Here is a 23,274-nt window from a genome sequence, read left to right as displayed (position 1 = left end):
GACTATTTTTTAAGTCCTTATCTCTTAGAGATGTGTACTGAAATATTTACAGATGAAATGATGTAATATCTGAGATTTGCTTCAAAAGAACCCCGGGGTAGGGTAGGCCTGCAGATGAAACTCAGTGGGCCATGAGTTGATAATCATTGAAGTGGGATAACGAGTACATAGGAGTTTGCTATATTATTCTTTCCACTTTTGTATGTTTGAAATCTTCCATAATAAAAACTACAAGAAAAAAACAAATGAGGGGAGGACCAGAGAAAGAAGGAGAAAGAGAAAATCCCAAGCAGGCTTCGCACTGTCAGCTTAGAGCCCGATGTGGGGTTCCATCTCACGAACCGTGAAACCATGACCTGAGCAGAAACCAAGAGTCGGACACTTAACTGAGGCACCCAGGCGCCCCTAGACTATTTCTAACGCTGAATGTCTGCCATGTGCCAGGCACGGTTTTAGGTCCTTGATTTGTTCTCAGTCATTGAATCTCTGAGCCACCATAAGGGCAGGGAACCTGTATTGTGCCCATTTTAGAGGTAAGGATGCGAAGGTTTAAAGAGGTTAGTTAACTTGTTCCAGGTCACAAACACCAAGTGGAGAATCTGAGATCTGAGCTCAGACATTCCAGCTCCAGAGCCCGGGTGCTTAATTAAGTTCTACTATAGGCCCAACATGCAGTGCTAATCATCCATCCACCTGAGCCCCTCTGGGGTCCTTTCTGCATTCACAGGAGCTCCCTGACCCTCCTGCATCCCTACCTTGCCCACTGCCAGGCAGAAGAGTGCGGGGGCTGTGGGAACCTGCCAGTGGGACCCCACCTCGAGAGTTGAGGTGCGTGAGAAGAGCACTCCTGAGAGTCTCTGACCCATGAATTTTGGGCAAGGGCGGAGCCCTGGCTTGAGGTGGGGGCAGAGCTGTGCCAGGCAGGAGCAGCTGAACATTTCCTCCTTGTACTCGCAGCCCTTCCTGTCTTGCACTGAGTGTGGCAAGGCCTGATGGGCCCTCACCCAGGTGTGTGTGCCCACGGGGAGGACCGGCCGAGCCAGCAGGCTGACTGCAGGAATGGGAAGAATCTTCTCTGAGAGGGGGAAAGAGGCAGGAGGCCGCACACAATGACATCGAGGTGTCCTCATGGCCTGTTCCCAATTGTCTTCCAGCTACTGAGAAGCGATATGAGTTTGGCCTCCTGGCTCTCTGGAGATTACAATCTAAAGGATTTGAGGATTAAAATCTCCAAATATTCTGAGTGCTTGTAGCTACCCCGGCAGGCCGGCACCCTGTCGGCATAGTTTTCTGCTATTTGAATCGTCTCCCCATCCTCTCCCTCACCTCATTCATTTTTTAAAAAATTGTTAATGTTTATTTTTGAGAGAAAGAGACAGAGAGACAGTGTGTGAGTCGGGGAGGGGCAGAGAGACAGGGAGACACAGAATTCGAAGCAGGCTCCAGGCTCTGAGCTGTCAGCAGGGCCCTATGGCAGGGCTCAAACTCGTGAACTGTGAGATCATGACCTGAGCCGGATGCTCAACCCACTGAGACACCCCTCCCTCACCTCATTCATTGATTCGGCACTTACTTCATGGCAGGCACTGTGCCTGGCACTGAGGATATAAGGGTGGATAAAACAAGGTTTTATTTATCTCAGGAAGCTCACAGTATGCTAGGGAGGCAGACACAGGAACAGAGAAATTCGAGGGTGAAAGAGAAAATACCTGCTCCTCACTCCCTCTCCCCAGGAGAGGCCTGTGGGGCTTAGCTCCCTATCTCTGGCCTAGTCTGGGTGGGTCACAATCCCTCTGTGAGTCTCCCTTCCCTATACCTTCTTGTGGGCTTTCCTTTAAAAGAGTGGGGAAGATAGAACGGTTCAGTCTAGACCAGCATAGTTGAACAGAAAGAAATATGTGAGACACAAGTGTGTGTCACATAAGTAATTTAACTTGTTTTCATATCCACGTGAAAAAAAGCGAAAAGAACAAGTAGAACTAATTTAAAAAAAATTTTGTTTGCATTTATTTCTTTTTGAGAGACAGAGTGAGACAGAGTGTGAGTGGGGGAGGGGCAAAGAGAGGAGACATAGCATCTGAAGCAGGCTCCTGGCTCTGAGCAAGCGGTCAGCACAGATCCTGACACGGGGCTCGAACCCACAAGCCGTGAGATCATGACCTGAGGCAAAGTCATCGTGACCTGAGGCAACGTCGGATGCTCAACAGACTGAGCCACCCAGGCGCCCCACAAGGAGAACCAATTTTAATAATATATCTTATGTAACCCAACATACCCCAAATATTATCACTTCAACCTGGAGTCAATATAAAAAATGTGAATAAGATATATTACATTAGATTTTCATGCTTGGAAAGGCAGTGTGTGTTTTACACTTACAGTATATCTCAGTTTTGACTCTTCACATATTGTTTGGCAGCTACCTGCGGCTAGTGGCTACTCCATTGGACAGCACACATCCAGATGATCAGTTTGGGATTTGGTCGGCCCTGGCCAATTTTGGAGCTGGAAACTCAACTCCATCACCCAAGAAACAGGCTGTGTCTACTATGCCAGGAAGAAGGGTAACCGCAGCCTCATGTTCCTGCCCAGAACACAGACCCTGGGGGGCCAGGCAGGAAAATGGGCTGAGGCTGCGCCCTGGGTGTGGCCCATTAGCCAATCAGAGAGCTAAGGGCTAAGGGGTGGGGGGAAGGGAGCCCCCTTCATCGGGGCTCTGACAACCCCAATGTGGGCACAGAGAGAGCTCAGAGACACCGTGCCCTTATTCTGTGGTCTCCTCCTTGTCACATGACTTTCCATTCCTTCCTCCAGCTGCGTCTGCCAAAATGCTACCTTCAAGATGTAGGGACGAAATCAAGGGAAAAAAGAAGGCAGACCAGAAGAAAACACACCAATATTTTAACCATGATTTTTCTCCAGGTTATGGAAGTAGATAACTATTTTTTTCTTCCCATTTTACCACATTTGCTTAAAATTTATTAAATTATGAACACACTTTAATTATGTAACCGGAAAAGGAAATCTGTATAGATTTTGAAAATCGTGCTTGGTGTTCAAAGACCGGTTTAAATGCCAACTCCCTTGAAGGATTCCCAGGCCTCCTTCTGTGTCACTTTCCTCTGTTATGGTTCTTACTATACAGCCCTGAGGGTCCCGAGTTTAACCATGGGCTTGTCTTCTCTCCTCTCCAGCATCTTGAGGGTGGCTTCTGCATCTTGCCATCACCATAAGGCCTGCCTCCGTGTCTTCTAGCCAGTAGGGGCTCTCTACATGTTGTGGAATGGATGACTGAGGCAAGCTGGAGCCTGCAAGGCTCCAATTGGGCTGGATGCCTTATGGTTCAACAGAGTCCTGCTATTCCTTCTTCTTCTAGCCAAGCTGCTCTGCTCCCTGACTTCCATTTCCCAATGTATAAAATCACAAAGTCCACAGGTGGCAGGGGACACACCTTGAGAGTTCACACTGTCCAGTCCGGGTCATACTCTTCCTTCCTCTCCTCTCCCTGTTTCTTGATAGGTTATGTGCTTTATCCACTTGAGCCCAACCTGGTTGTGAACATGTCAGAATTTAAAGTCCCCTAGTGCCAAAAGAAATTGGATAGCCTAGAAGGAATGGATAAATTCCTAGAAACACACAACTTTCCAAGACTGAATCATGAAGAAATAGAAAATCTGAAGAGACTGTAACTAGTAAGGAGAATGAATCAGTAATCAAAAACCACCCATCGAAGAAAAGCCCAGGACTATATGGCTTCACTGGTGAATTCTACCAAGCTTTTCAAGAATTCACTCCAATCCTTGTCAAAATCTTCCCAAAAATTGAAAGAAGGGAACACTTCCAAATTCATTTTATCACACCTGCAGTATTCTGATATCAAAGCCAGACGATGCTATCACAAGAAAAGAAAACTACTAGGTGTTTATATACTGATGAACATAGATGCCAAAGTCCTTAACAAAATACTAGCAAACCGAATTCAACACATGTAAAGAATCACACACCATGTCCAAGGAGGATTTATCCCTGGATGAAAAGACAGTTCAACAAACAGAAATCAATTAAAGAAATACATCCATGAACAGAATGAAAGATTTTTTAAAAATCACATTAGCATCTCAGTAGATGCATTTGACAAAATTCAGCATCTTTTCATGATAAAACTCAACAAACCAGGGATAGAAGGAAATTACCTCAACATAATAAAGGCAATATGTGAAAATCTTGTCACTAATATCATACTGAATGTTGAAAAACCGAGAGCTTTTCCTCTAAAGCTACTTTCTCTCTTGCCACTTCTATTCAACACGGTACTGGAAGTTCCAGCCAGAACAATTAGCAAGAAAAAAGAATAAAACGCATCCACATTGGAAAGGAAGAAGTAAAAATATCAGCTTGCAGATGATATGACCTCATAGGTAGAAAACCCCCCAAAGATTCCAGAAAACCCCATCAGAATAAATGAATTCAGTAAAGTTATGGGATACAAAACCAACATACAAACCAGTTGGAGGGACAGATAAAGAAGTATAGTGTACACACAATGGAATATTATTCAACCTTAAAAAAGAGGGAAACCCTGCCTTTGGGATAACATGGGTGAAACTTGAGGACATTATAAGTAAAATAAGCCAGTCACGAAAGGAGAGAAACGCTGTATGATTCCACTTTCATGAGGTATCTCAAGGAGACAAACTCATAGAAGCAGAGAGTTGAATGGTGGTTTCCAGGGGCAGGGGGAGGAGGAGGAAATGGAGAGTTGTTGTTTAATTAGTATAAAGTTTCAGCTATGCAGGATGAATAAGTCCTAGAGATCTGCTGTACGGCATCGTGCTTGTAGTTAACAATATTGGATTGCACACTTAAAAATATAAAAGGGTATATCTCATGGTAAATCTTCTTATCACAACAAAATGTTTCTTTAAAAAAAAAAAAAAAGGAGGAAGAAGAAGAAGAATTCAAAGGCAACAGGCCCGGTCAACTTGTCCTCAATTCTAGCTCCAGCCCTGGCGTAGAGGCACAGCCACTTTCTCTTGTTTTCTTTCCTGGGCTTCCTTCCGGGACCCCTAGTGTGACAGAGCCCTTGCCCGGCCCAGTTGATGGCTTGGGGCTGTGTTGGGGGTGGAGGAGCTCATGCCTGGTTGTCAGGCCTTGGCCATGGCCTCTTTTGTGAGATGCAACTCTCTGCTGGTTCATGTTCTGGCCTCTTTCCAGAAAAAGTGCAAATCTGTCTCACACCAGTGACTGTCAACAGTTCTGGGGAAATTTTTTTTTTTTTTTTTTTAACATAAGGCTGATCAAACACTTGTAACGGGCCTGAGACATCTCCCAGACCTCACTGTCACGAGTGCTGCAGAGAACAGTCTTCACAGCCTCAACCACACAGACGCCACTGAAATATTTACAAGGTTCCTGGCTCATGAAACGGAGCTTTCCGCTTAGGAGAAAGGGAAGGGACCTGGTGCGTGCGAAGTATCTACAACGTGTCGCACCACTCAGGGAGTTTCACTTTCGTGGTTTGTTTCTGTGAGGGACCTCCTGGAAGCTGACGCTTGCTCAAGGAAATGAACTTCTAATGGTGGCATTCTGAGCCTGCTGTAGTCTTGCTCGAGGGTAGAGGGCTAGGAAAGGGGTCTCTCCAACCCACCTCTTGGAGAGTTGTCTCCTGTGCTTGTGAATTCAGCTGCCTTGCCTAGACCAACCTCCACCCTCACCCTGGGCTAGGTCATCTTGGGATTAGGCACACAATTGGCGCCTCTTGTTTTCCTTCCTCCAAGCACTTATTTTTGTGCCCTTCTGGTCCCTTGAAGGGCCGCCCTTCCTATCTTTGCCACCACTCTCTGTCTGTGGAATCCTACTCTTTTCTTTCAGATGCTGTTCAAAAGCCACCTCCTCCAGATCCTTTCTGTCCCCCAACCAAATATAACCGCTCCTTCTTCAGAACCTCCTGAAAGCACATCAATCATGTGTGACTTAGTCTGTAGGGTACCAGGGGATAAACACCTGTCATGTCACACCTGACTAGAATTTTATGGCTCTTTGTAGCACACGCTACAGACTGGTGCTTGTTATAAGTTTCTGAACAATGACGAGGGTAGTGCCCATTCAACACACATTAGGGGCATTAAACTGAGTTCCCGAGGGTGTGGATGGCTGTTCCACATCTTTGTCTCCTCAGCATCTAGCATGGAGCTGGCACACAGTAAGCTCTTGATAAGTGGCCCTGAATGGATGTTCACAATAGCTCTAACCTGTCAGGCCTATCACATCAGGCCCTGTGCGAAGCTTGTTCCTAATTAGCTCATCGAGTCCTCCCAATCATTCTTTGAGACAGGCACTAAGGTTCCCCACTAAAAAGCAAGGCCCACAGGGCAGGGATTTGTGTCTTTTGTGTTAGATGCTGTATCTGCGTGATTGCCTGAGATGTAGCAGGCCCTCGGTGAATATTGGTTGAATGAGTGAATTAATGAATGAATATCCATTTTACAGATGAAAAAACTAAGCTTGGAGAGGTTTAATGACTTGCCTAAGTGGTAAGATCAAAATTTGCACCCAGATAGACCTAATGCAAAACCTACCTGTATTCTTCTTTATCAGTGAGCTCTACCCAGTGGAAGAGGAGTGGGGGCTGGAAGGATAGTCTTACTTTTTTTTTTTTTTAATGTTTATTTATTTTTTGAGAGAGAGAGGGAGATGGAGCGTGAACAAGGGAGGGAGGAGAGAGAGGGAGACAGAATCTGAAGCAGGCTCTAGGCTCTGAGCTGTCAGCATAGAGCCCGATGAGGGGCTCAAACTCACGGACTGTGAGATCGTGACCTGAGCTGAAGTTGGATGCTTAACCGACTGAGCCACCCAGGCGTCCCGATCGAGTCCAATCTTTAAGGATCTTCCCATCTGGTAGAGAAGCAGACGTGCGCATATAAAAATCCCATAGCACAACGTGTGGTCTCAACAGAACCCGTGGCCATGCTAGGAATCAGGGAGGGCCAGCCCCAACAGCAAGACCCAGGGGACAGAAATGACTTATCAAGGGTCTGGACACTGCTAAGAGCAACAGAGCAGATGGGGCTGGGTGTGAAGAGCCTGGAAACCGCAGCTCCTGCACTTGGCTCCCCCTGCCCCAGCTCCCAGCAAATGCCCAGAAGTTGGGGGGTGGGGAGGAGAGAGGGGGACTGGAATGTGGTTTCATACCTGTAAGCAGTCCCTGCAGCTGGGAAGAGGCTTCATGTCCCTGTGCTGTGGAGACACATCTGGGGAGGCCTCTTGTCACGGGGGAGGGGGTGAGGAGGTAGGAATGGAAACCCTAGTATAGAGAAGTTGTGTCACCAGGCTGTGGCTGGCCAGTCCGGGAGGTCAGGTTCTTTGTGGCAGGGCTGCTGGAGGGGGAGGTAGGAAGGGTCTGTAAGGACAGCAGTGAGAGGGGCAGGGGGCCAGGGACCAGGAGGACAATTTGTAGGGAGGCAGCCACTGCTGAAGCCCAGGTAAAGCCAGGAGGGCACATTGGTATGCCTGAGCTCACCTGGACCTCCACCTCTCATAGCCCACCCTGAGAAACCTGCTTGCTGTGAGGACCGGAGCTCTAGCCACTGCCTCAGCCCTTCCCTCTTACTGACTTCAAATGTTCAGGTTCTCTCTTCATCCCTGGGGGACAGGGGCTGTTGCGGGTTGGGGGGGGCAGTTATGGGTAAGGATCTGGGAAGAGGTACCCGGAAAGCTCTGCTTTTGCCCATCTAGGGAGCCGGAAAACCCCCAGCTCCCTCCACCACATCCCGACCAAGTGCTGTCACTGAAACACTCTTGGCCTGTTGGTCCCGGAGATGGGGTCACATCCACTCTTCTCATCTCAGCTTGACCCCCAACATGTCATGTAACTTTGGGTTTGTCACTCACCCTCTTTGGCCTCTTGCTTCTATGGCTGTAGAAAGAGAAACCTCGCCTCTGTCCACACCTCCGCCCCCCCGCCCCCCGTCCCACCTCCCAGGCGCTTGCTGCAAACAGAGCTGGCTGAGAAGCGGAGCAGAACAAGGATGGGGATGGGCTGCCTTGCTTGCGCTGGCCTGAAAGGAGGGGAAAGGAAACGTGGGGGCCCACACCCTCCCCTGCTCTGAGGAGCGGCTCCGGCCACACGGACTGGTGGTCTCTGAGTCTGTCCCTCTTACCTCAGCCTGGTCATTGAAGACGGTGAGGGGGTTCTGGGAGAGAGGGAAGAACTTTCTTCTGACTCTCCACCCCCCTCCAGGTGCTGCTCTGGGCCTCTTCCCTCCTTGGCCTCACTCTGCAGGATGTCGTCATGTATTCCATGATTCAGCCACTGTCCACATGCTAACGACCAAGGAGCCCCAAACCTCCGAATCCAGCCCAGTCCCAGCTGCCGCACTGCTCGACTTGATGAGGCCCCAGAGCTGGGCTCCAGGGTGGGAAAGGGCATGACATTCCCCTAAAATACAATGCAAGGTGCCCCCTGAGCTATGTAAGGAAGGCACTGCCTAGACATCTCTTCTGGGCACCAGGAGCCTCTAGCTAACTGCCTAGGAGACATCTCTACCTAGATATCCCAGGAGCACCACAAACTCAACCTGACCCCCTCCCCCCCCCCCCCACCAAACACATCAGCCCCATCCTCCCTCTTACTAATGGCACCATTCTCCCAGGGTCTCAGCCTACAAATCCCTCTGTCTTCAGCCTCTTCCCAAGTCCTGTCAATCTTGCCCCAAGCTGTCTGCCTCTCTCCATCTTTTCTGCCCCTGGATCATTTGTCTTATTTTTAAATTAGCAAATATGCATGGGGCACTTGGTATATGCCTGGCTCTGCTCTGAGTGCTTTACTAATACTAACTCAGTGAGGAAACAGAGGCACAGAGAAGCAAAGCATCTTGCCCAGGGCCGGGATTTGAGCCCAGGCAGACTGCTCTGCAGTCTGGGCTCCAGGCCGCCACAAGAACTCACAGAGTCTGCATTCTTATCAGCGTTGCCCTCCTTCAGGCCCTCCCCACAGTTCCTCACAGGCTGACCCTTCTTCCCTTCTTGTTCAAGAGAATGCTTTAACGACAAATATCACTACAGCAGTTTGGTCTTTCTGAAGCATGATTTCGAACCTATTCCCCTGCTTGAAAACCCTTGGAACTTCCCCCCACCCCCACTTCTGATGCTAACAGAATAAAGCCCATTCTCTGGGCTAGAGAGTCAGAGATGTGACCCCAACAAGCTCCCGGCTCCCTGGGGAACCTCTCACTGTGCCTGGCTCCCCTCAGGCACCCCTTTCTTTAGCGATCCTGCCCGAGCCTGCTTCCCGCCCTGGCAGTGCGCAGGGGTGAGCTCTGAATGGACCTTTTCCCGCCGAAGAAAGGCTGCATGTCTGAGTCCCCTTTGAACCACCAAAGCTTCTACCACAGTGTGTCACATAGAGCTAGGCACGACACACGTGATGAAGGAATAACAGCGGAACTGAGCTGCCTTATGAGGGTGGAAATTATTTCATTAAACAACATCTATGGAATCCTTGAGGCTAATACTAACAGCTGACGCTGAGAGCTTAGAAGAGAAAGAGGGACCAAAAGTCTAAACACAAGATATGTGTCAGAGGTCACAATTGCCAAGGAAATAAAATAAAGCCGGGGCAGGAAAGAGACTGCCCGATGAACTGGGTGGTGGTACATTGGTGGCATTCCTACTTATACAGGATCAGGAAGACCTTCCCAAGAAGGTGATGTGTGAGCAGAGCCATGAAATGAGTGAGGGAGTGACCCAGACAGCAATCTGTAGACATTCCAGGCAAAGGATGTAGCAAGTGCAAGGGCCCTGAGCTAACAGTATACTTAGCCTGTCAAGGAACAGCCAAGAGGCCTGTGTGGAAGGAGTGGAGTAAACAGGGAGAGAAGGAGCAACTGAGATTCGCAAATACATGAAAATGCTGAGGCCTACATAAATTCAGGCTCTGTGTAACACCATATGTCTGGGTAATAGTCACAGCTAGGATTTATCGAGTACATTCCACATGCCTGCCACAGTTCTCAGCCCTGCCAACGTGGAAACTGCTAGACAGGTTCTCTCAGAATCTACCAGGGAGACAAAGAAACTCCACAGTGTCATGTGACGGGTGCTAGGAAACTACAGAAAAAAGCATCAATCCCAGACCAGGGGCCAGGGAGGCTTCCTGGAGGAGGTGGCCACTAGAGCTGTCACGCAGGAGGAGAAAACTGCTCCAGAACACAGATTCGGGGGGGGGGGGGGGGGGGAGGGGACAGTGGTGGCGTGCAGGCCAGGCAGACCTTGGGCAGCAGTGGGGGTGGGGGGAACTATGCCAACAGTTTGCAGGAGGAAGGGGGCAGGAGAAGGGCTGGGAAGGACAGGGAGGGCTGAGAGAGCCTCTAGACAGGGACACCCTGGCTTAAGCAAGCATGTAGGCAGTTGGTAGCTAGGGGGCGGGACACAAAGGGCGAACAGAGTTGGAGTCACAACTCAATAATCTAGCTGCACACCAAGCGCCCTGCTCTCTCACCGTCATTAGGTGGGTCTAGCTGAGAGACGACAGAGAAGCAGACGGCAAGGGGCCATCCCTGCATTGGGACTTGGTTTCTCATCTTATCCTAGGAAGTTCAGATCCTTTTAGGCAGATCTCAGAGTCCTCACCCTGGAGCGGCCCAAGACACTAATTCCTCAGCTAATAATGACTCACATGCTGGCTGCACTTTGTGGTCTTCAGTGCGCTTCCACTGCCATAACCTGTGTGCCTCACAGTCAATCTAGGATGGACAGAGCTCTTTCTTTCCATAGGAGACGCTGCAGCTCACAGAGATCAAGGCCTTGCCAAAGTCACAAGGCCAGAGGGTGATCAAGTTGGGAATCCAGCCCAGCTCGTGAGATTGCAAACTCCGTAGCAACACTGCAGCAGCTTTGGAAAACTGGGCCCGGCGATGGCCAATTCCCAAGGACAAGCCTGGGAGAGGGGAGGGAACAGGCTCTGGAAGGGGGCAGGGGTGATGGAGGCAGGAGTGGAGGCAGAAAGGAAGCAGCATCTTGGGAATGGGGATGGGAGTTGGAGACGCTTTGAGACAGAGCTAGAAGCCTCTCCAGAAAGATGGTCCAGCAGGGCTGAAAAAAAACAAAAACAAAACCCAAAAAACCAGCACCTGCATCCTCCCACACCAGGCCTCTGCGACAAGGTAGGGAGGGGCCCATTGCTCCCATTTCACAGGTGGGAAAATGGAGGCAAAGGAGAGGTGCGTATATGGCTTGCCAAAGGCCCATAGGAACTGAGGGCCCAGGGGCCCTATTAGAAGCCAGGGAGGGTAGATGAGCCAGCCGTGGGAGACTTTCCCCACTCTGCCGTGGATGATGAAACAGATGAGAGGGGAGGTGGAAATGGAGACAGAAATCTGGGACGCATCCAGAGGCAGGGAAGGGGGAGGCTGAGGCTTGAACAGAAAGAACCTGTCAGCGGCAGAGATGGTGGAGCGATAAGGCCCTGACACCCAGCTCCAGTTACAGGCAGGCAGCATCAGCTGGTCGGGTGTCACGGAGTCCCCGCGCCTCCTCCCGCCCTGCGGACCCATCCACTTGGGTGGCTCTGCAGCACGCGCTCCCTAGTCCCGGGATGAGGGTTCAGGGTGGAGGGGACGGGGGAGGGGGCGGCGCGCCTCCTCCTCCCCACGGGCTTGTAAATCCGCAGCGGCCTCCGCAGCAGCCTCCCAGCCCGCCCCCGGGCCCCCTCCTCCTCCTGCGCCTGAATGGTACATTCCGGTCCGCCTGGCCCGGCTGCAGTGGATGTTGCTAGAACCCACGCGGAGGAAGGAAGAGACGCAGGCAGGCTGCGGTGACCCAAGCGGCCGCCCCTGCCTCAGGGACCCCTTCCCGGAGAGACGGCACCATGACACAAGGAAAGGTACCGGCATCTCCCCCACCTGCACCATCATCCTTCATCCTTTGGCTCCCCGCTCCCCGTCATCCAGAGCAAACTCTCTGGACCACTATAAGCATCCTTCCCCAGCGCTTGTGCGAAGGTCCTCTGTGGTCCTTGTTGCAGTCAGAGGACCAAAAGGCGCATTTCAAGTGATAGGTCAGGGCCTCTTCCTGCCCAACAGGCCCTCTCACCCCAGGGGCTCTGGCATCTCAAGACCCTTCACAGGTACCCAGTTTCCCTTAAGGAATCAACCTGGGTGTCCAGGGTGTGGTGGGGGGACTAGAGGGGGGCACCTGGGTGAGCCCCAAGGAGTGGTGCCTATCCTGCCCCAACCACATTATGCTCATCTTTCCCACCTCCACAGAAACCCCCACCCCCACCCCCCAGCCAACTCATTCCACATCTGGACACATGCTTTGGGGGGGGGGGGGATTACTATGGCAACCCTGCATCAGGATGCTTTAATTTTTGTTTTTGTTTTGGCTCGACATGGGACTAGATGGAACCAGATAAAACGTCGTCTCTTTTTTTCTAGTTTTAGGCCTGAAATGGAGGGGAAGGGCTGGGGCAGAGACTTGGCTGGCTTAGTGTGGTTACATAACATCAACAGCCTGTGGAATTATACAACAATCAGGGCCTGGGGCAAAGGGGGAGGGTCCTCTGGCCCTCTGTTTTGGGGGTGCCAAGGATTGGGCAGAGAAAACAGAAGAGGAGCCTCCCCTACACTCCCCCTTCCTTTCTCCAAGATGAGCCTCAGAGCCAATGGCATCCTTCCCTGGGCTCTCAGACCCTCCTCTCTGTTTTTAAGCTCCTGAGACCTCAAAATGATGTCACTGGTGATACCACCTCCTGCCATTGGGCAGACCTCACTTGGGAATGAGGGTGTGTGTGTGTGTGTGTGTGTGTGTGTGTGTATGGGGGGCAGGGCCCAGGAGGCTCTGGGGCTGATCGGCAGGGTGGGGGTTGGGAGGAGGGCCCATTCGTGACAGGGCTGAAGTCAGAGGTGATAATTCTTTTCCTGGGTCTGGTTTCCAGAGGACCTTGGTTCTGGTGGGCTGAAATGGGTTTTCCTGGATGTGAGCCTTCTGGTCTGGATGAGGAAGGAGGTTGGGGAGTGGGAGGGCAGCAGGTGAACCAGGGCCCCATTCTCACAGGCCTAGGCTCCTCAAGGCCCTTCCCTAAGGAGGCCTGGGGGGTGTTCACCGGGGTGAAAATGAAAAGCCCCCTCCCCACACCTACTGCTGATTCCACCCCCCCACCCCAGTCACTTTGCTGACATCGCCTCCTGTCCTCAATGAATGTAGCACATTGCCCCGCCTCCTCTGCCTCTGACCCCCAGCTGGCTCACAGGCTTTCTGAGGATGGAAAAGAACTTTCCAGTTCAGTGATCCTTAGGGCTGAGTGGAGACAGAGATGTTCTGGTGCTCGCTTCCCTCTGGGCTGCCTCAGCTGGACGCAACCTGCAAAGAATGAACTCAGCGGCCTTCCTCTGCAGCCCTTCGGGTTTAACACATTCTTTCTGAAGCCAGAACTAAATCCCATTCATTTTCTGAGGCTTAGTCTTTTTGTTGCCGGTCAGTTTTCATACACCCCCTCCCCCGCAGTCTTCCCTTCCCTGGCGGCAGCACTCAGGCCCTTCCAGCTCACATCCTCTCCCCAAAGCTTAAGTGGACCCTCTGGGGCCTGGGGCAGAGCTGAGTGTAAATGGGCTTGAGTTTTCAACCTGCCATGGCACAATTCCCTCTGGGCCTCAGTTTCCTCATCTGTCAAATGAAGGAAAGGGTTGATCTAGATACCTTCTGAGATCCCTTCCAACAGTGAAGGTCTGTGATTCTCTTCTGGTTTGGGAGACAGGCTGAGGTTCACAACAGGATGAGGCCAAAACAGGACCCTTCACCAGGGACCTCTTGCCCTTTCCCCACTCTATGGTCCCCTTTCTTCCTCATATCTCCCCTCACCCCTCTCTGTTTCCCTGCTCGCCCATCCCCACCTTCCTAGTGTCATCTCCAGCCCAACAGAAGGAGGCCAGTCCCAGTGGATGAGGCCTGGGCTCTGCAGCCCAATGGGCTATGTGTGGCTCTGTGACCTTGGACAAGTCATCCTTCCTCTCTGAGCCTCAGTTCCCTCATTTTAAAACAGGGATCAGGGGTGCCTGGGTGGCTCGGTCGGTTGGGCATCCAACTTCAACTTAGGTCATGATTTCATGGTTTGTGAGTTCAAGCCCCTCATTGGGTTCTCTGCTGTCAGCACAGAGCCCACTTCAGATCCTCTCTCCTCCCCTCTCTCTCTCTGCTCCTCCCCTGCTCTCTCTTTCTCTCTCTCTCTTTCAAAAATAAATAAACATTAAAAAAAAAAAAAAACCAGGGGTCAAAATATAACCACCAAGGTAGCAGAGAGATTAAATGAAAGAATCTTTCATTCAATAATATTCTTGAGGGCCTACTCTGTGCCAGGCCCTTCCCTGAACCCCAGGGAGACAGTGGAACCATACACACCCCTTCTCTGCCCCAGGGACAGCCCCATGGTGGCCTCTCCTAAGAATTTCTCCTTCCTCAGTTATTTTTTAAACTTTTTTTTAAAGTTTATTTATTTTGAGAGAGAGAGAGGGCATGCATGTGCATGCAGGAAGGCAGAGAGAGAGAGAGAGAGAGAGAGAGAGGGAGGGAGAGGGAGAATCCCAAGCAGGCTCGGCACCTGAGCCCAACACAGAGCTTAATGTCATGATTTGTGAGATCATGACGTGAGCCAAAATCATGAGCCGGACGCTTAACCGACCGAGTCACTCAGTTTTTTTTTCCCCTCTCCTTCCTCAGTTTTTATTCCAGCTTCAGTGTGTGCCTCTGGCCAGCCCTGACCCTCCTGGAGCTCAGTTTTCCCATCTATAAAAAAAAAAAAAAAAAAAAGGGAGGGGGGAGAGTCTTCCTCCGCCACCATCTTTATTGGGGTATAATTGACAAATGGTAATTGTATATATTTAAGGTACACGACCTGAATGTTTTGATATACATGTATATTGTGAAATGATCACAATCAAGTCAGTTAACATCACTTCACATAGTTACCTTTCTTTGTGTGTGATGAGAACACTTAAGATCCACCCTCTCAGCAGATTTCGAGTATACAATAAAGTATTGTTAACTATAATCACCATGCTGTGCATTAGATCTCCAGAACTTATTCATCTAGCACAATGGAAACTTTGTGCCCTTTGACCAACACCTTCCCATTTCCCCCACCCCCCAACCCCTGGCAACCACCCTTCTACTCTGTGCTTCTATGAGTTTGGCTATTTTCGATTCCCAATATAACTGGTATCACGCAGTTTTTGTCTTTCTGTGTCTGGCTTATTTCACTGAGCCTTGTTGCAAATGGAAGGATCTCCTTCTTTCTTAAGGCTGAATAATATTCCATATCCCGTGTAAAATAGGGAAATTATTGTCTGCACCCCCACCCTTCCTAGTGCAGGTGAGAAAGTACCCATGGAAGTTCCAGATATTGGGGGCTGGTGGGGAGGACTTGGAAGGCACCCTTTCCCTGGTGACTGTCTCTCTTCGCCTCTATTCCACAGATCTCCGTGGCTAACAAAGCCCCCGGGACAGAGGGGCAGCAGCAGGCCAATGGTGAGAAGAAGGAGACTCCAGCAGTGCCGTCGGCCCCGCCCTCCTATGAGGAGGCCACCTCTGGAGAGGGGTTGAAGGCAGGGGCCTTCCCCCCAGCCCCGTCGGCTGTGCCTCTCCATCCCAGCTGGGCCTATGTGGATCCTAGTAAGTCTCTCAGCTCCTGGAGGCTGGAACATCATGGGGAGTGGTAGGCACAGAGGAAAAACTTGGGTAGGAGGAAGTTGCCCATAAAGAGATGCATTGTATGGTTGTTATATGAGGCTCTGTTGTCAAAGGCTTGGGATTTGGAGGGCTATTCCAAGAGTAGGTCAAGGACGACTCCATGAAAAGGGAGAGACACAATATTTTCTGTCATACTACTCTTGGATGGGGAAGAGGGGATTCTTTTCAAGTCACCAAGCTAGGGCAAATAGAGGGAGTAAATAGGGGGAGGGGGTGGATCAGGGGCTAGTCTAGAAAGGCTTTCCTCAAAGGGGTACATTAAAAGGGTGGAGAGAGGTCAGAGTAGACACAGGAAAGGGCAGCATTAAGCTGTTGGCTGGCTCCCTGTGAGTGGAGGTGTCGTGTTTACATGTGGGCTGATCCAAAACTTCCCCCTGAAGGCCCCAGGGATGTTGGGGGCCAGGGGTCTGAGGATCACTTCACCCTCACTTTCCTTACCTCTCTTCCCTTCTCCAGGCCTTTGTTGGGGACAGGAGGACAGGACATGGGGAAGGTATATGGATGCCAGCCTTAGTGCCCCTCATGGCCAGGCATAATTCATAGGCACACTTACCCAGGTGAATGCCAGCTCCCTGTAGACCAAAAATCACAGCCCGTGGGAGCCCCTCTGTTAGATTGAGCAGCTTGTGGGAGCTTTGCCTTGGGGCTGGGAACATACAGCTCCCCACGTGCTAAGGAAGGGCCCCTTCTCAAATCTTCCTCAGCCCCGGCAGCCTCCCTAAGCGGCCCCTCAACCCCCCTCCCCCAGCAGAATTCTAGAAGGAATCCCAGGAACAATGCCTCAGACAGAACCTCTACTCACCGGGAGTGGCCACCATGGTTCACACCCCTTACCACAAACCCTCTCGGCCCAGAGCCAAGCAGACCTACCACACCGTGACCTACTGGAGAGCCAATGAAGGTCTGGTGTTTGTGTGAGTCCTTCTCACTGCCCCAGACACCCACAGAACTTTCTCTGTCCTCATCGCCTGCTCAGTGGTCTGGCCATTTGGGCTTTGGCAGGAGATGTAGACCACACATGAAAGTGGAAGACAAAAGGGTGAGGGCCTCCAGGCCCCAGGTTTGCAGTGGGTTCCCCTCTCTCCCCCTTCTTCATTTTCCATATCCAGGTTGCCAGGGCTAGCTGCCTTAAATAGTGTTTTCCAGGGAACTGTCAGGGCAGGAAGGACGCTCATTTTAGTCAACATGCGACAAACATTTCTAAGTGTGTGTCAAGCACTGTGACCAGTGGTGCTAAATTTCTTAGCGATGCATGGATTTGCAAGACTTGTTGCCCCCACGGGCCTGACTGTATAGACAAGTAAACAGACAACTACCACACAATGAAAGAGATGCAGTGATAGAGGCCTAGGCAGCTTACCTCATCCGTGTGGCAGTCAGGGAAGACTTCCTGGACAAAGGGGTATCCACATTGAGTCCTGAAGACTCAATGAGTTAGCCTGGTGAAGAGGCGGGGAAATGAGTGTTCAGGCTGAAAGAATATAATGTGCAGAGGCAAGAAAGCACATGGCCGAAAAAATATAGTCAGGCTGGAGAAAAGTAGGAGGGAACAGTGTGCATTGGGGCTGAGAGCTCGGGGGAGGCTGTGGAAGCTTTGTTAAAGAACTTGAACTTGAGTAAAAGGCAGTGGGGAGCCATCAAAGAGCTTGATGCAGGGTCAGCTTTGAAAGACCAAGACTGACGCTTTTGCCGTGGAGGGAGGGTAAGATCGTGGAGAAATGGCAAGAATTAAAAGGACAGTGGAAGAGAACAGAGCAGAGGCCTCAGGAATGGCCCAGATGAGGGGTGCAAAGGAGAGGGCAGCATAGTCCCCACCAGGCACAGAGCCATCGGCTTTCGCTTTCATCTAGTTTTGTCCCCAGGAGGTGAGTGTCACAGACCCATATCGCAGAAGACACTCCAAGATGGCTGATAGTCAGTCTGAGAAGAGGGAGCCACATGTGGGTCTGTTTGACTGTGGATCCTATGCTCTTTCACAGACCTGATATCTGGGTTCTCAGTTCTGGGACCAGGCCCCCAAACTTCATCCCCAGCCATACCTCACTCCTTGCCCTTGTCCCGGCTTTACTTCCCCCTCCAGTCTTCCCCCTGCCCTGCTTCCCAGCTGGGGCACCAGAAAGTTCTCCCATCCAACTAGTCCCTGGTTCTCACCCCAAGGGCCTCAGAGCAGGCAGGGGTAGGACCTTAGACCCTGAGATGTGCTAGGTGGCCTTGGGAGAGTGGCTGTCTCTCTCTGATTCTTAGCCACTAAAGGGAGCCAGTGTGTTTAGGGAGGAGAGTGGGGGACACAAGAGAAAAGGGCCACATTTGTATGGCAGGGATTGGCCCCCAGGGAGCCCCAGTCAGCATGCAAGGAAGGGGTAGGGAGATGACAGTGTATTCTCAGGACTGAAGCAGCTGGGGAAAAAGATCTGAGGGTGGGATGGGGTGGGGTGGGAGGTTTGAGAACGGAACTAGAGAAAAAAGCTTCCCCAGTCCAGAGAGCCAGTTTGACAAAAGTCAGCTCTGAACAGGTGGCCATTGGGGGCAGCATTTATATACATGGGAGCCCTCATGGCCCTCCCCATGTCCATACAGGCAGCTCTAGCTATGAGAACGGATTCCCCGCCGGAGACCATGAGCTCTTCACCACCTTCAGTTGGGACGACCAGAAAGTTCGCCGAGTCTTCATCAGAAAGGTAACCACCTCCTCCCAACTCTCCAGGACTGGGGGACTGGGGGGGAGGACAGGGTGTCCCTTGAGAAGGCCCTGGCCCAGCCCTCTGTCTACAGAGGCCATCCCTGTGCCCCCTTCTCTAGTGACCCCAGCTGATAGCACCTGCTGGGAAGTGCTTCACCCCACTGCCCCCTGCTATACCCAAACTCATTGTCTCAACCTGTCTCCAGATACATGGGGCCCCTTGTCCTGTGGGGGTGGGCTCTGGAGCAAAGTTGCTTGTCTTTCACCTTGTCCTGGGTCCATTCTAGTGACCCCTAGGAAAGAAAGGGGAGGGTATAGGATGTAGGTCTGGAGAGTAGATTGAGTCACTGGGAAGCTGGGGTACTCGCTGAGCCTCACTGGGGGCCTGAGCCTCCCTAGCCTCCAGTGGGGGCTCCCCAAGCTGACCGGAACTCCCTCCCAAACCTAGGTCTATACAATCCTACTGATCCAGCTGCTGGTGACGTTGGGTGTCGTGGCTCTCTTTACCTTCTGGTGAGTTGGTTGTGTGAACCAGCACCTTCTAGGGGCAGCCATGGCAAGGCCTGGGGCGGGGGTCCCTGAATCAGACTACTTTTGGAATGTTTGCCTGAAAAGATTTGTGTGGGGCAGTGGAAGCCCTCACACTGGGGAGGAATGTTAGGGAGTGCCCACAGAGGAGTCCTCTATCCAGCAGGGGTGGACCCGGTACCTTCTGGGCCTGTTGGTGCCTGGGAAGTGGTCATTCCTCTCAGATCTTCCAGCCCCACAGCCAGGTACCTCCATGTCCCAGCCAGGGACTGTGGCTGGGGCTCCCTATGCCACCAGGATCCCTTCTTCCTTTCTTCTTCGCAAGTCCTGGGAACCATGGTGGGGCAGGTGCAGATGTGGAAATGGAGACAGGGGAGATTCTGATTCTCTCCCCCTCCTTTCTCTGCAGTGACCCCGTTAAGGACTATGTCCAGGCCAACCCAGGATGGTACTGGGCATCCTAGTGAGTATACCCCAGGCCTCCAGGCCCCTTCGCAGAGAACCCTCAGTGGCACAGGGTGGGAAGTCTCCACAGACAGAATCCAAGCCCATGGCTCTCTCCACCCCAAAGGAAGACTGTCCTCACAAGAGCATGACCAAACGGGCCCTTTGGATCTGAGGGGGAGGGAAGAAGACAGACATAGGTTCTGGTGCTTGCACAAAGAGGGGAGGTGGGCTGGGGCCCTGGCTGGAGAGACCCAGACCTTGGCCCTGAGGCGGGGAGGGGGCTGGAACACCTTGGCCCACACTAATGATAATGTTGCTACTCTTATTAACATTGTTGTTATTAATGCCTATGAATTATTAATCATAGTAACTACCACTTACAGAATGCCTAATAAGGGCTGGGCCTTGTTCTGTGCGCTGGATATACAGTATTGCATTCGATCCTCGAGTCTACTGGGTATGATTATCTCAGAAAACTAAGGCTCAGAGAGGTTGAGTAATTTGCCCAAGGTCACACAGCTAGTCTGTGGAGGAGCTGGGATTCAAATCCAGGATTCAGGTTGAGGCTTGTGCTCTTAATCACTCCACTTGGCAGGCTCTCTTCTTCTCAAGGCACTTGGCTCCTGTTTGCCCTCTATTCTTTAAAGAACATGGCAGGTAACTTAAGAGAAGTTGGGTGGCTTAGGTGATCCTTGACCCTCCTGTCCGAGTAATTAGGGGTCATTTGGGGGTAATTCCAGGCCAGAACTACCCTGGGCTCAGAGCAATACCACTCTCACTGAAGTCTCCTTCAGCGCCTACTGTGAGCCCAGCGCTATACTGGGCACTGGGGCTACTGGGGAGGAGACCTCTGTAGGGAAAAGTAGTGAGTGGCACAAAGCAGCACGGGAGTGAGCAGCATTCAGAGGAGGGGAGGCGGGAGGGCTGAGCCTGAGACATCCAAGACCTCAGTCCACTTGAGAGGGTGCACCTCAACAGATGCAGACTGAAGTGGCTCAAGCAAAAGCGTGGGAGTGGGGCTGCACGTGGTACATGTGGTAAATATGAGACAAGACCGGCAGGGGGCTGGAAGGCTCCACGTAAGGGAATCTGACACATCTCAGAGAGCAGGGGGTCTTCCGGGGTGGGAGCTCTGAATGCCCGGCAAGGAGCTTGCGCACTCCAGCTGTCCCAGGCCCGCTCCTGGGTAGAGGTATGGTGGAGATGCGGGCTCAGCCCAAAGCCTCCTGAACCATCCCGAGCCCAGAACAGTCCGAGTGGGCCTTGAATTAATACAAGCCAACCATAGGCTGACAGGAAGGAGGCCCATCCTGGCCTTGGTGGCTCCTTGGAGGAGCAGAGGAGTGGAGGGGAGGCTCAGTCAAGTTGGGAGTCCCAGGGGAGGAGACATTCACGCCTAGAGCCTTTCTTAGGGCATAGAACAGAGGACCCGTCTGCAGACCAGGTAAGGAGGCATGCATCTTGGGGAACTGGGGGCACTGTATGATAAAGCTAATGAGGCCCCAGGGACGGCCACCCCGGCCAACACACATGGCAGGTTGGCATGGCTCCCAGTACGTCAGCACCCCCTGGCAGACTCAGATGCCCTGAGGACTCTGGAATGGAGTCCCCAGGCCCCTCACCAGGACTTCTGTGGGAGGGTCTGCAAGACTCCAGGTCCTGAGCAGATGGCGACAGGGAGACAGTCCGGGAATGAGCAGGCTCAGAAGTGGGGCAGAGTGCACCCCACTGAGGGCAGGCGTGAGACTCTCGCCCGTGAATGGTGAGGTTTAACAACGCTCCTCCTCAACATCTCCAGACAGAAAGCAGAAATGCTCTCCCTGGCTCATGGGTGGGGGTGGGGGGGAGGAGAGAAATCAGGAGTGGGCCTGGACCCTGTGCTTTTAAGGGGCATCACAGAACCTTAGAGGTGCTTGGGAATCCCAGCACCAAGATGCTGCTTTTTTCTCCAGAAAGCCACCCTGTGGCTCTGTCCTGCCCGGTCCCCTCCCCATCCCTCAACTCTATCCACTTTGCCCCCTGAATTTGCTTCTGGGTCTGAGACCGAGTGGGTCTCACCTCCTTCAACGTACCAAGCCCTTAACAGCAATAAGAACGAAACCACTCTTTTTCTATGTGTGAGACACGGTGCTGAGTGCTTTACAGGTATTTGTCATTTGATCCTTATAAACAACCCTACCAGGCAGACACTATGATTATCCCCATTTTACGGATGAGGAAATGAGGCTCAGAGAGAAGTCATCACTTGCTAAGCAGCACAGTCTTGTGCACTTCCCCTACATGTTCTGCTGCTTCCCCTGCTGGTCCAGGATCGGCCCTAGAGTGGGATATGTTGGGGGAGGACACTGGGTTTAGACCGGCTTCCACCTGAGCCTCCCTCCCCTGTTCTGACACTCTGTAAACAGACCAGGGCTCCAGCCCAGGCCTGGGGCCCAGGCTCTGACATGCCAGTGAGTCTCTCCTTCACGTCTGTGATTCATTCTCTGCCCCCTGGGATGGCAGCCTGCCAGCCCCCGCCTTCCACTCACCGCTGTCTCAAGGCCCCCGTCATCTCCCTCGGTGGGCTCTTACCTTATTGTCTGATTGCTCCCTTGGAGCCCTGGCAGCGGGGAAGGAGTCAGGGCTGTGGGGCGGGGGTGGGGAAGCAGGAGGAGGAGGAAACTGTGAGGCCCAGAGCTGGGAGAGGTGGGTCAGAGCCTCTCCAGGAGGCTGCCAGTCCCATTATACTAACAACTCCCATTCTCAAGTCCTTACCCTGTACCAGGGCCTGTCCACGCTTGACCTGTGCGCCCTCAAAATCCTGCTACAGCCCCTGTGACCCGGTACCAGTGCTCCTGTTTCACAAAGGAGGGAAACGGAGCTCTGCAATTAAGTAACTTATTTAAGCTCACACAATAGGAGTGCAGAGCTGGGCTATGAATGCGAATGTCAGGCTCCAAAGCTGCCCTGTAACCCCCAGGTCATGTCCCTCTGCCCTTCCTGTGACCTCTGGTCTTGAGGGTTGAGGAACTGTGGACCAGAGAGGAAAGGAGACGGGGCCCTTGCCCTTTGGCAGCTCCCAGTCTGGCGGGGAGACAGGACCCACACCCAGGACACACATAGACAAGGCTATTATCGTTATTATTATTGCCCAAGTGACTGACCAGTGACTCAAGTGAGATCAGAAGAGAGCACATGCTGGAGTGTTTCTCAACTGGGGCAGGATGTTTCCACTGTCCTTCACTGGCCCCCGATACTAAGAACCCCTCAATCACTGTGACAACTGTTCCACATCACTCGAGAGCCACTGAAGAATAGGAGAAGGTGAAAATGGAGGCGTCCTATTTGCCAAATCCAGTAGGCTTATCTCCACCCCTCCATCCCTTATTCTTTTGCATTTCATCCAGAAGTATTTAAAGGCCACCTAGCCATTGCCAGGCTCCCGCTTAGTGGTAGGAATGCAAAATGAGTAGGTCGCTCCAGATGCCATATCCGGGTGGGGGTTCAGATGAACAGGCCTGGAGGCCTTGGTTGAGGAATGTTCGTGGTGCGTGGAGGGAGCCCCTCTAACCCAGGCGTCAGGCTTCCCTGCCAGTCAGTCCTTTCCAGCAGGAGCAGAGTGTGGCAGGCACGTTGTGAGGGTGCAGAGAGGAGGAGGAGCGGAGTGCAGGGAAGGGTGGGCCAGGGAGGTAGGTTCAGGGAGGCACATGAAGCAGGGCCTTGCCAGGTCTTTGGTAATTTTAAACAAGGGAGTCTCATGGTTGGATCTGCCTGTAGCTTGGAGGGTGGAAGGCAGGGGTGGCAGCAGGACCAGAGGTGGCCCCACCTAAAAGGGTGGTATTGGGCATGGAGAGAAGGTGACAGAGCTGAGAGCTGCCCGGGTAGGAGGATTGGCAGGT

At 52.0% G+C, this 23,274-nt stretch overlaps 1 protein-coding gene and 1 long non-coding RNA gene across 5 annotated transcripts in view; one reads left to right on the top strand and one right to left on the bottom strand.

Moving 5' to 3' along the window:
- Nucleotides 1-6,646: 6,646 nt before the first annotated feature.
- On the bottom strand, nucleotides 6,647-22,121 carry LOC113593050 (uncharacterized). Of its 3 annotated transcripts, XR_008300240.1 has the most exons (3): nucleotides 16,295-16,456; nucleotides 7,192-8,437; nucleotides 6,647-6,894 (listed from the first exon to the last, which is right to left on the bottom strand). It is a non-coding gene; the product is annotated as an uncharacterized LOC113593050 (long non-coding RNA). The 3 variants fall into 3 exon arrangements; XR_008300241.1 differs by lacking the exon at nucleotides 16,295-16,456 and adding an exon at nucleotides 21,968-22,121 and having other exon boundaries at nucleotides 6,647-8,437; XR_008300239.1 differs by having other exon boundaries at nucleotides 6,647-8,437.
- The window catches only part of FAIM2 (Fas apoptotic inhibitory molecule 2), a 30,942-nt gene continuing 19,249 nt past the window's right edge, over nucleotides 11,582-23,274 (top strand). The window contains exons 1-5 of one of the 2 annotated variants that reach the window (XM_027036088.2): nucleotides 11,582-11,881; nucleotides 15,468-15,663; nucleotides 18,319-18,419; nucleotides 18,870-18,934; nucleotides 19,359-19,412. In XM_027036088.2, coding sequence (XP_026891889.1) covers nucleotides 11,867-11,881; nucleotides 15,468-15,663; nucleotides 18,319-18,419; nucleotides 18,870-18,934; nucleotides 19,359-19,412 — 431 coding nt within the window. In that variant the 5' untranslated portion in view covers nucleotides 11,582-11,866. Of the gene's footprint in view, nucleotides 11,882-15,467; nucleotides 15,664-16,509; nucleotides 16,643-18,318; nucleotides 18,420-18,869; nucleotides 18,935-19,358; nucleotides 19,413-23,274 lie in introns of those variants that run through there. The other variant, XM_027036089.2, reaches the window with a different exon arrangement.

This window comes from Acinonyx jubatus, chromosome B4 (genome assembly GCF_027475565.1).
Source record: "Acinonyx jubatus isolate Ajub_Pintada_27869175 chromosome B4, VMU_Ajub_asm_v1.0, whole genome shotgun sequence".
In the NCBI taxonomy this organism is placed as follows: domain Eukaryota; kingdom Metazoa; phylum Chordata; class Mammalia; order Carnivora; family Felidae; genus Acinonyx; species Acinonyx jubatus.
The sequence above is the reverse complement of the archived record's forward strand: the minus strand, read 5'-3'. Positions and strand labels throughout refer to the sequence as shown.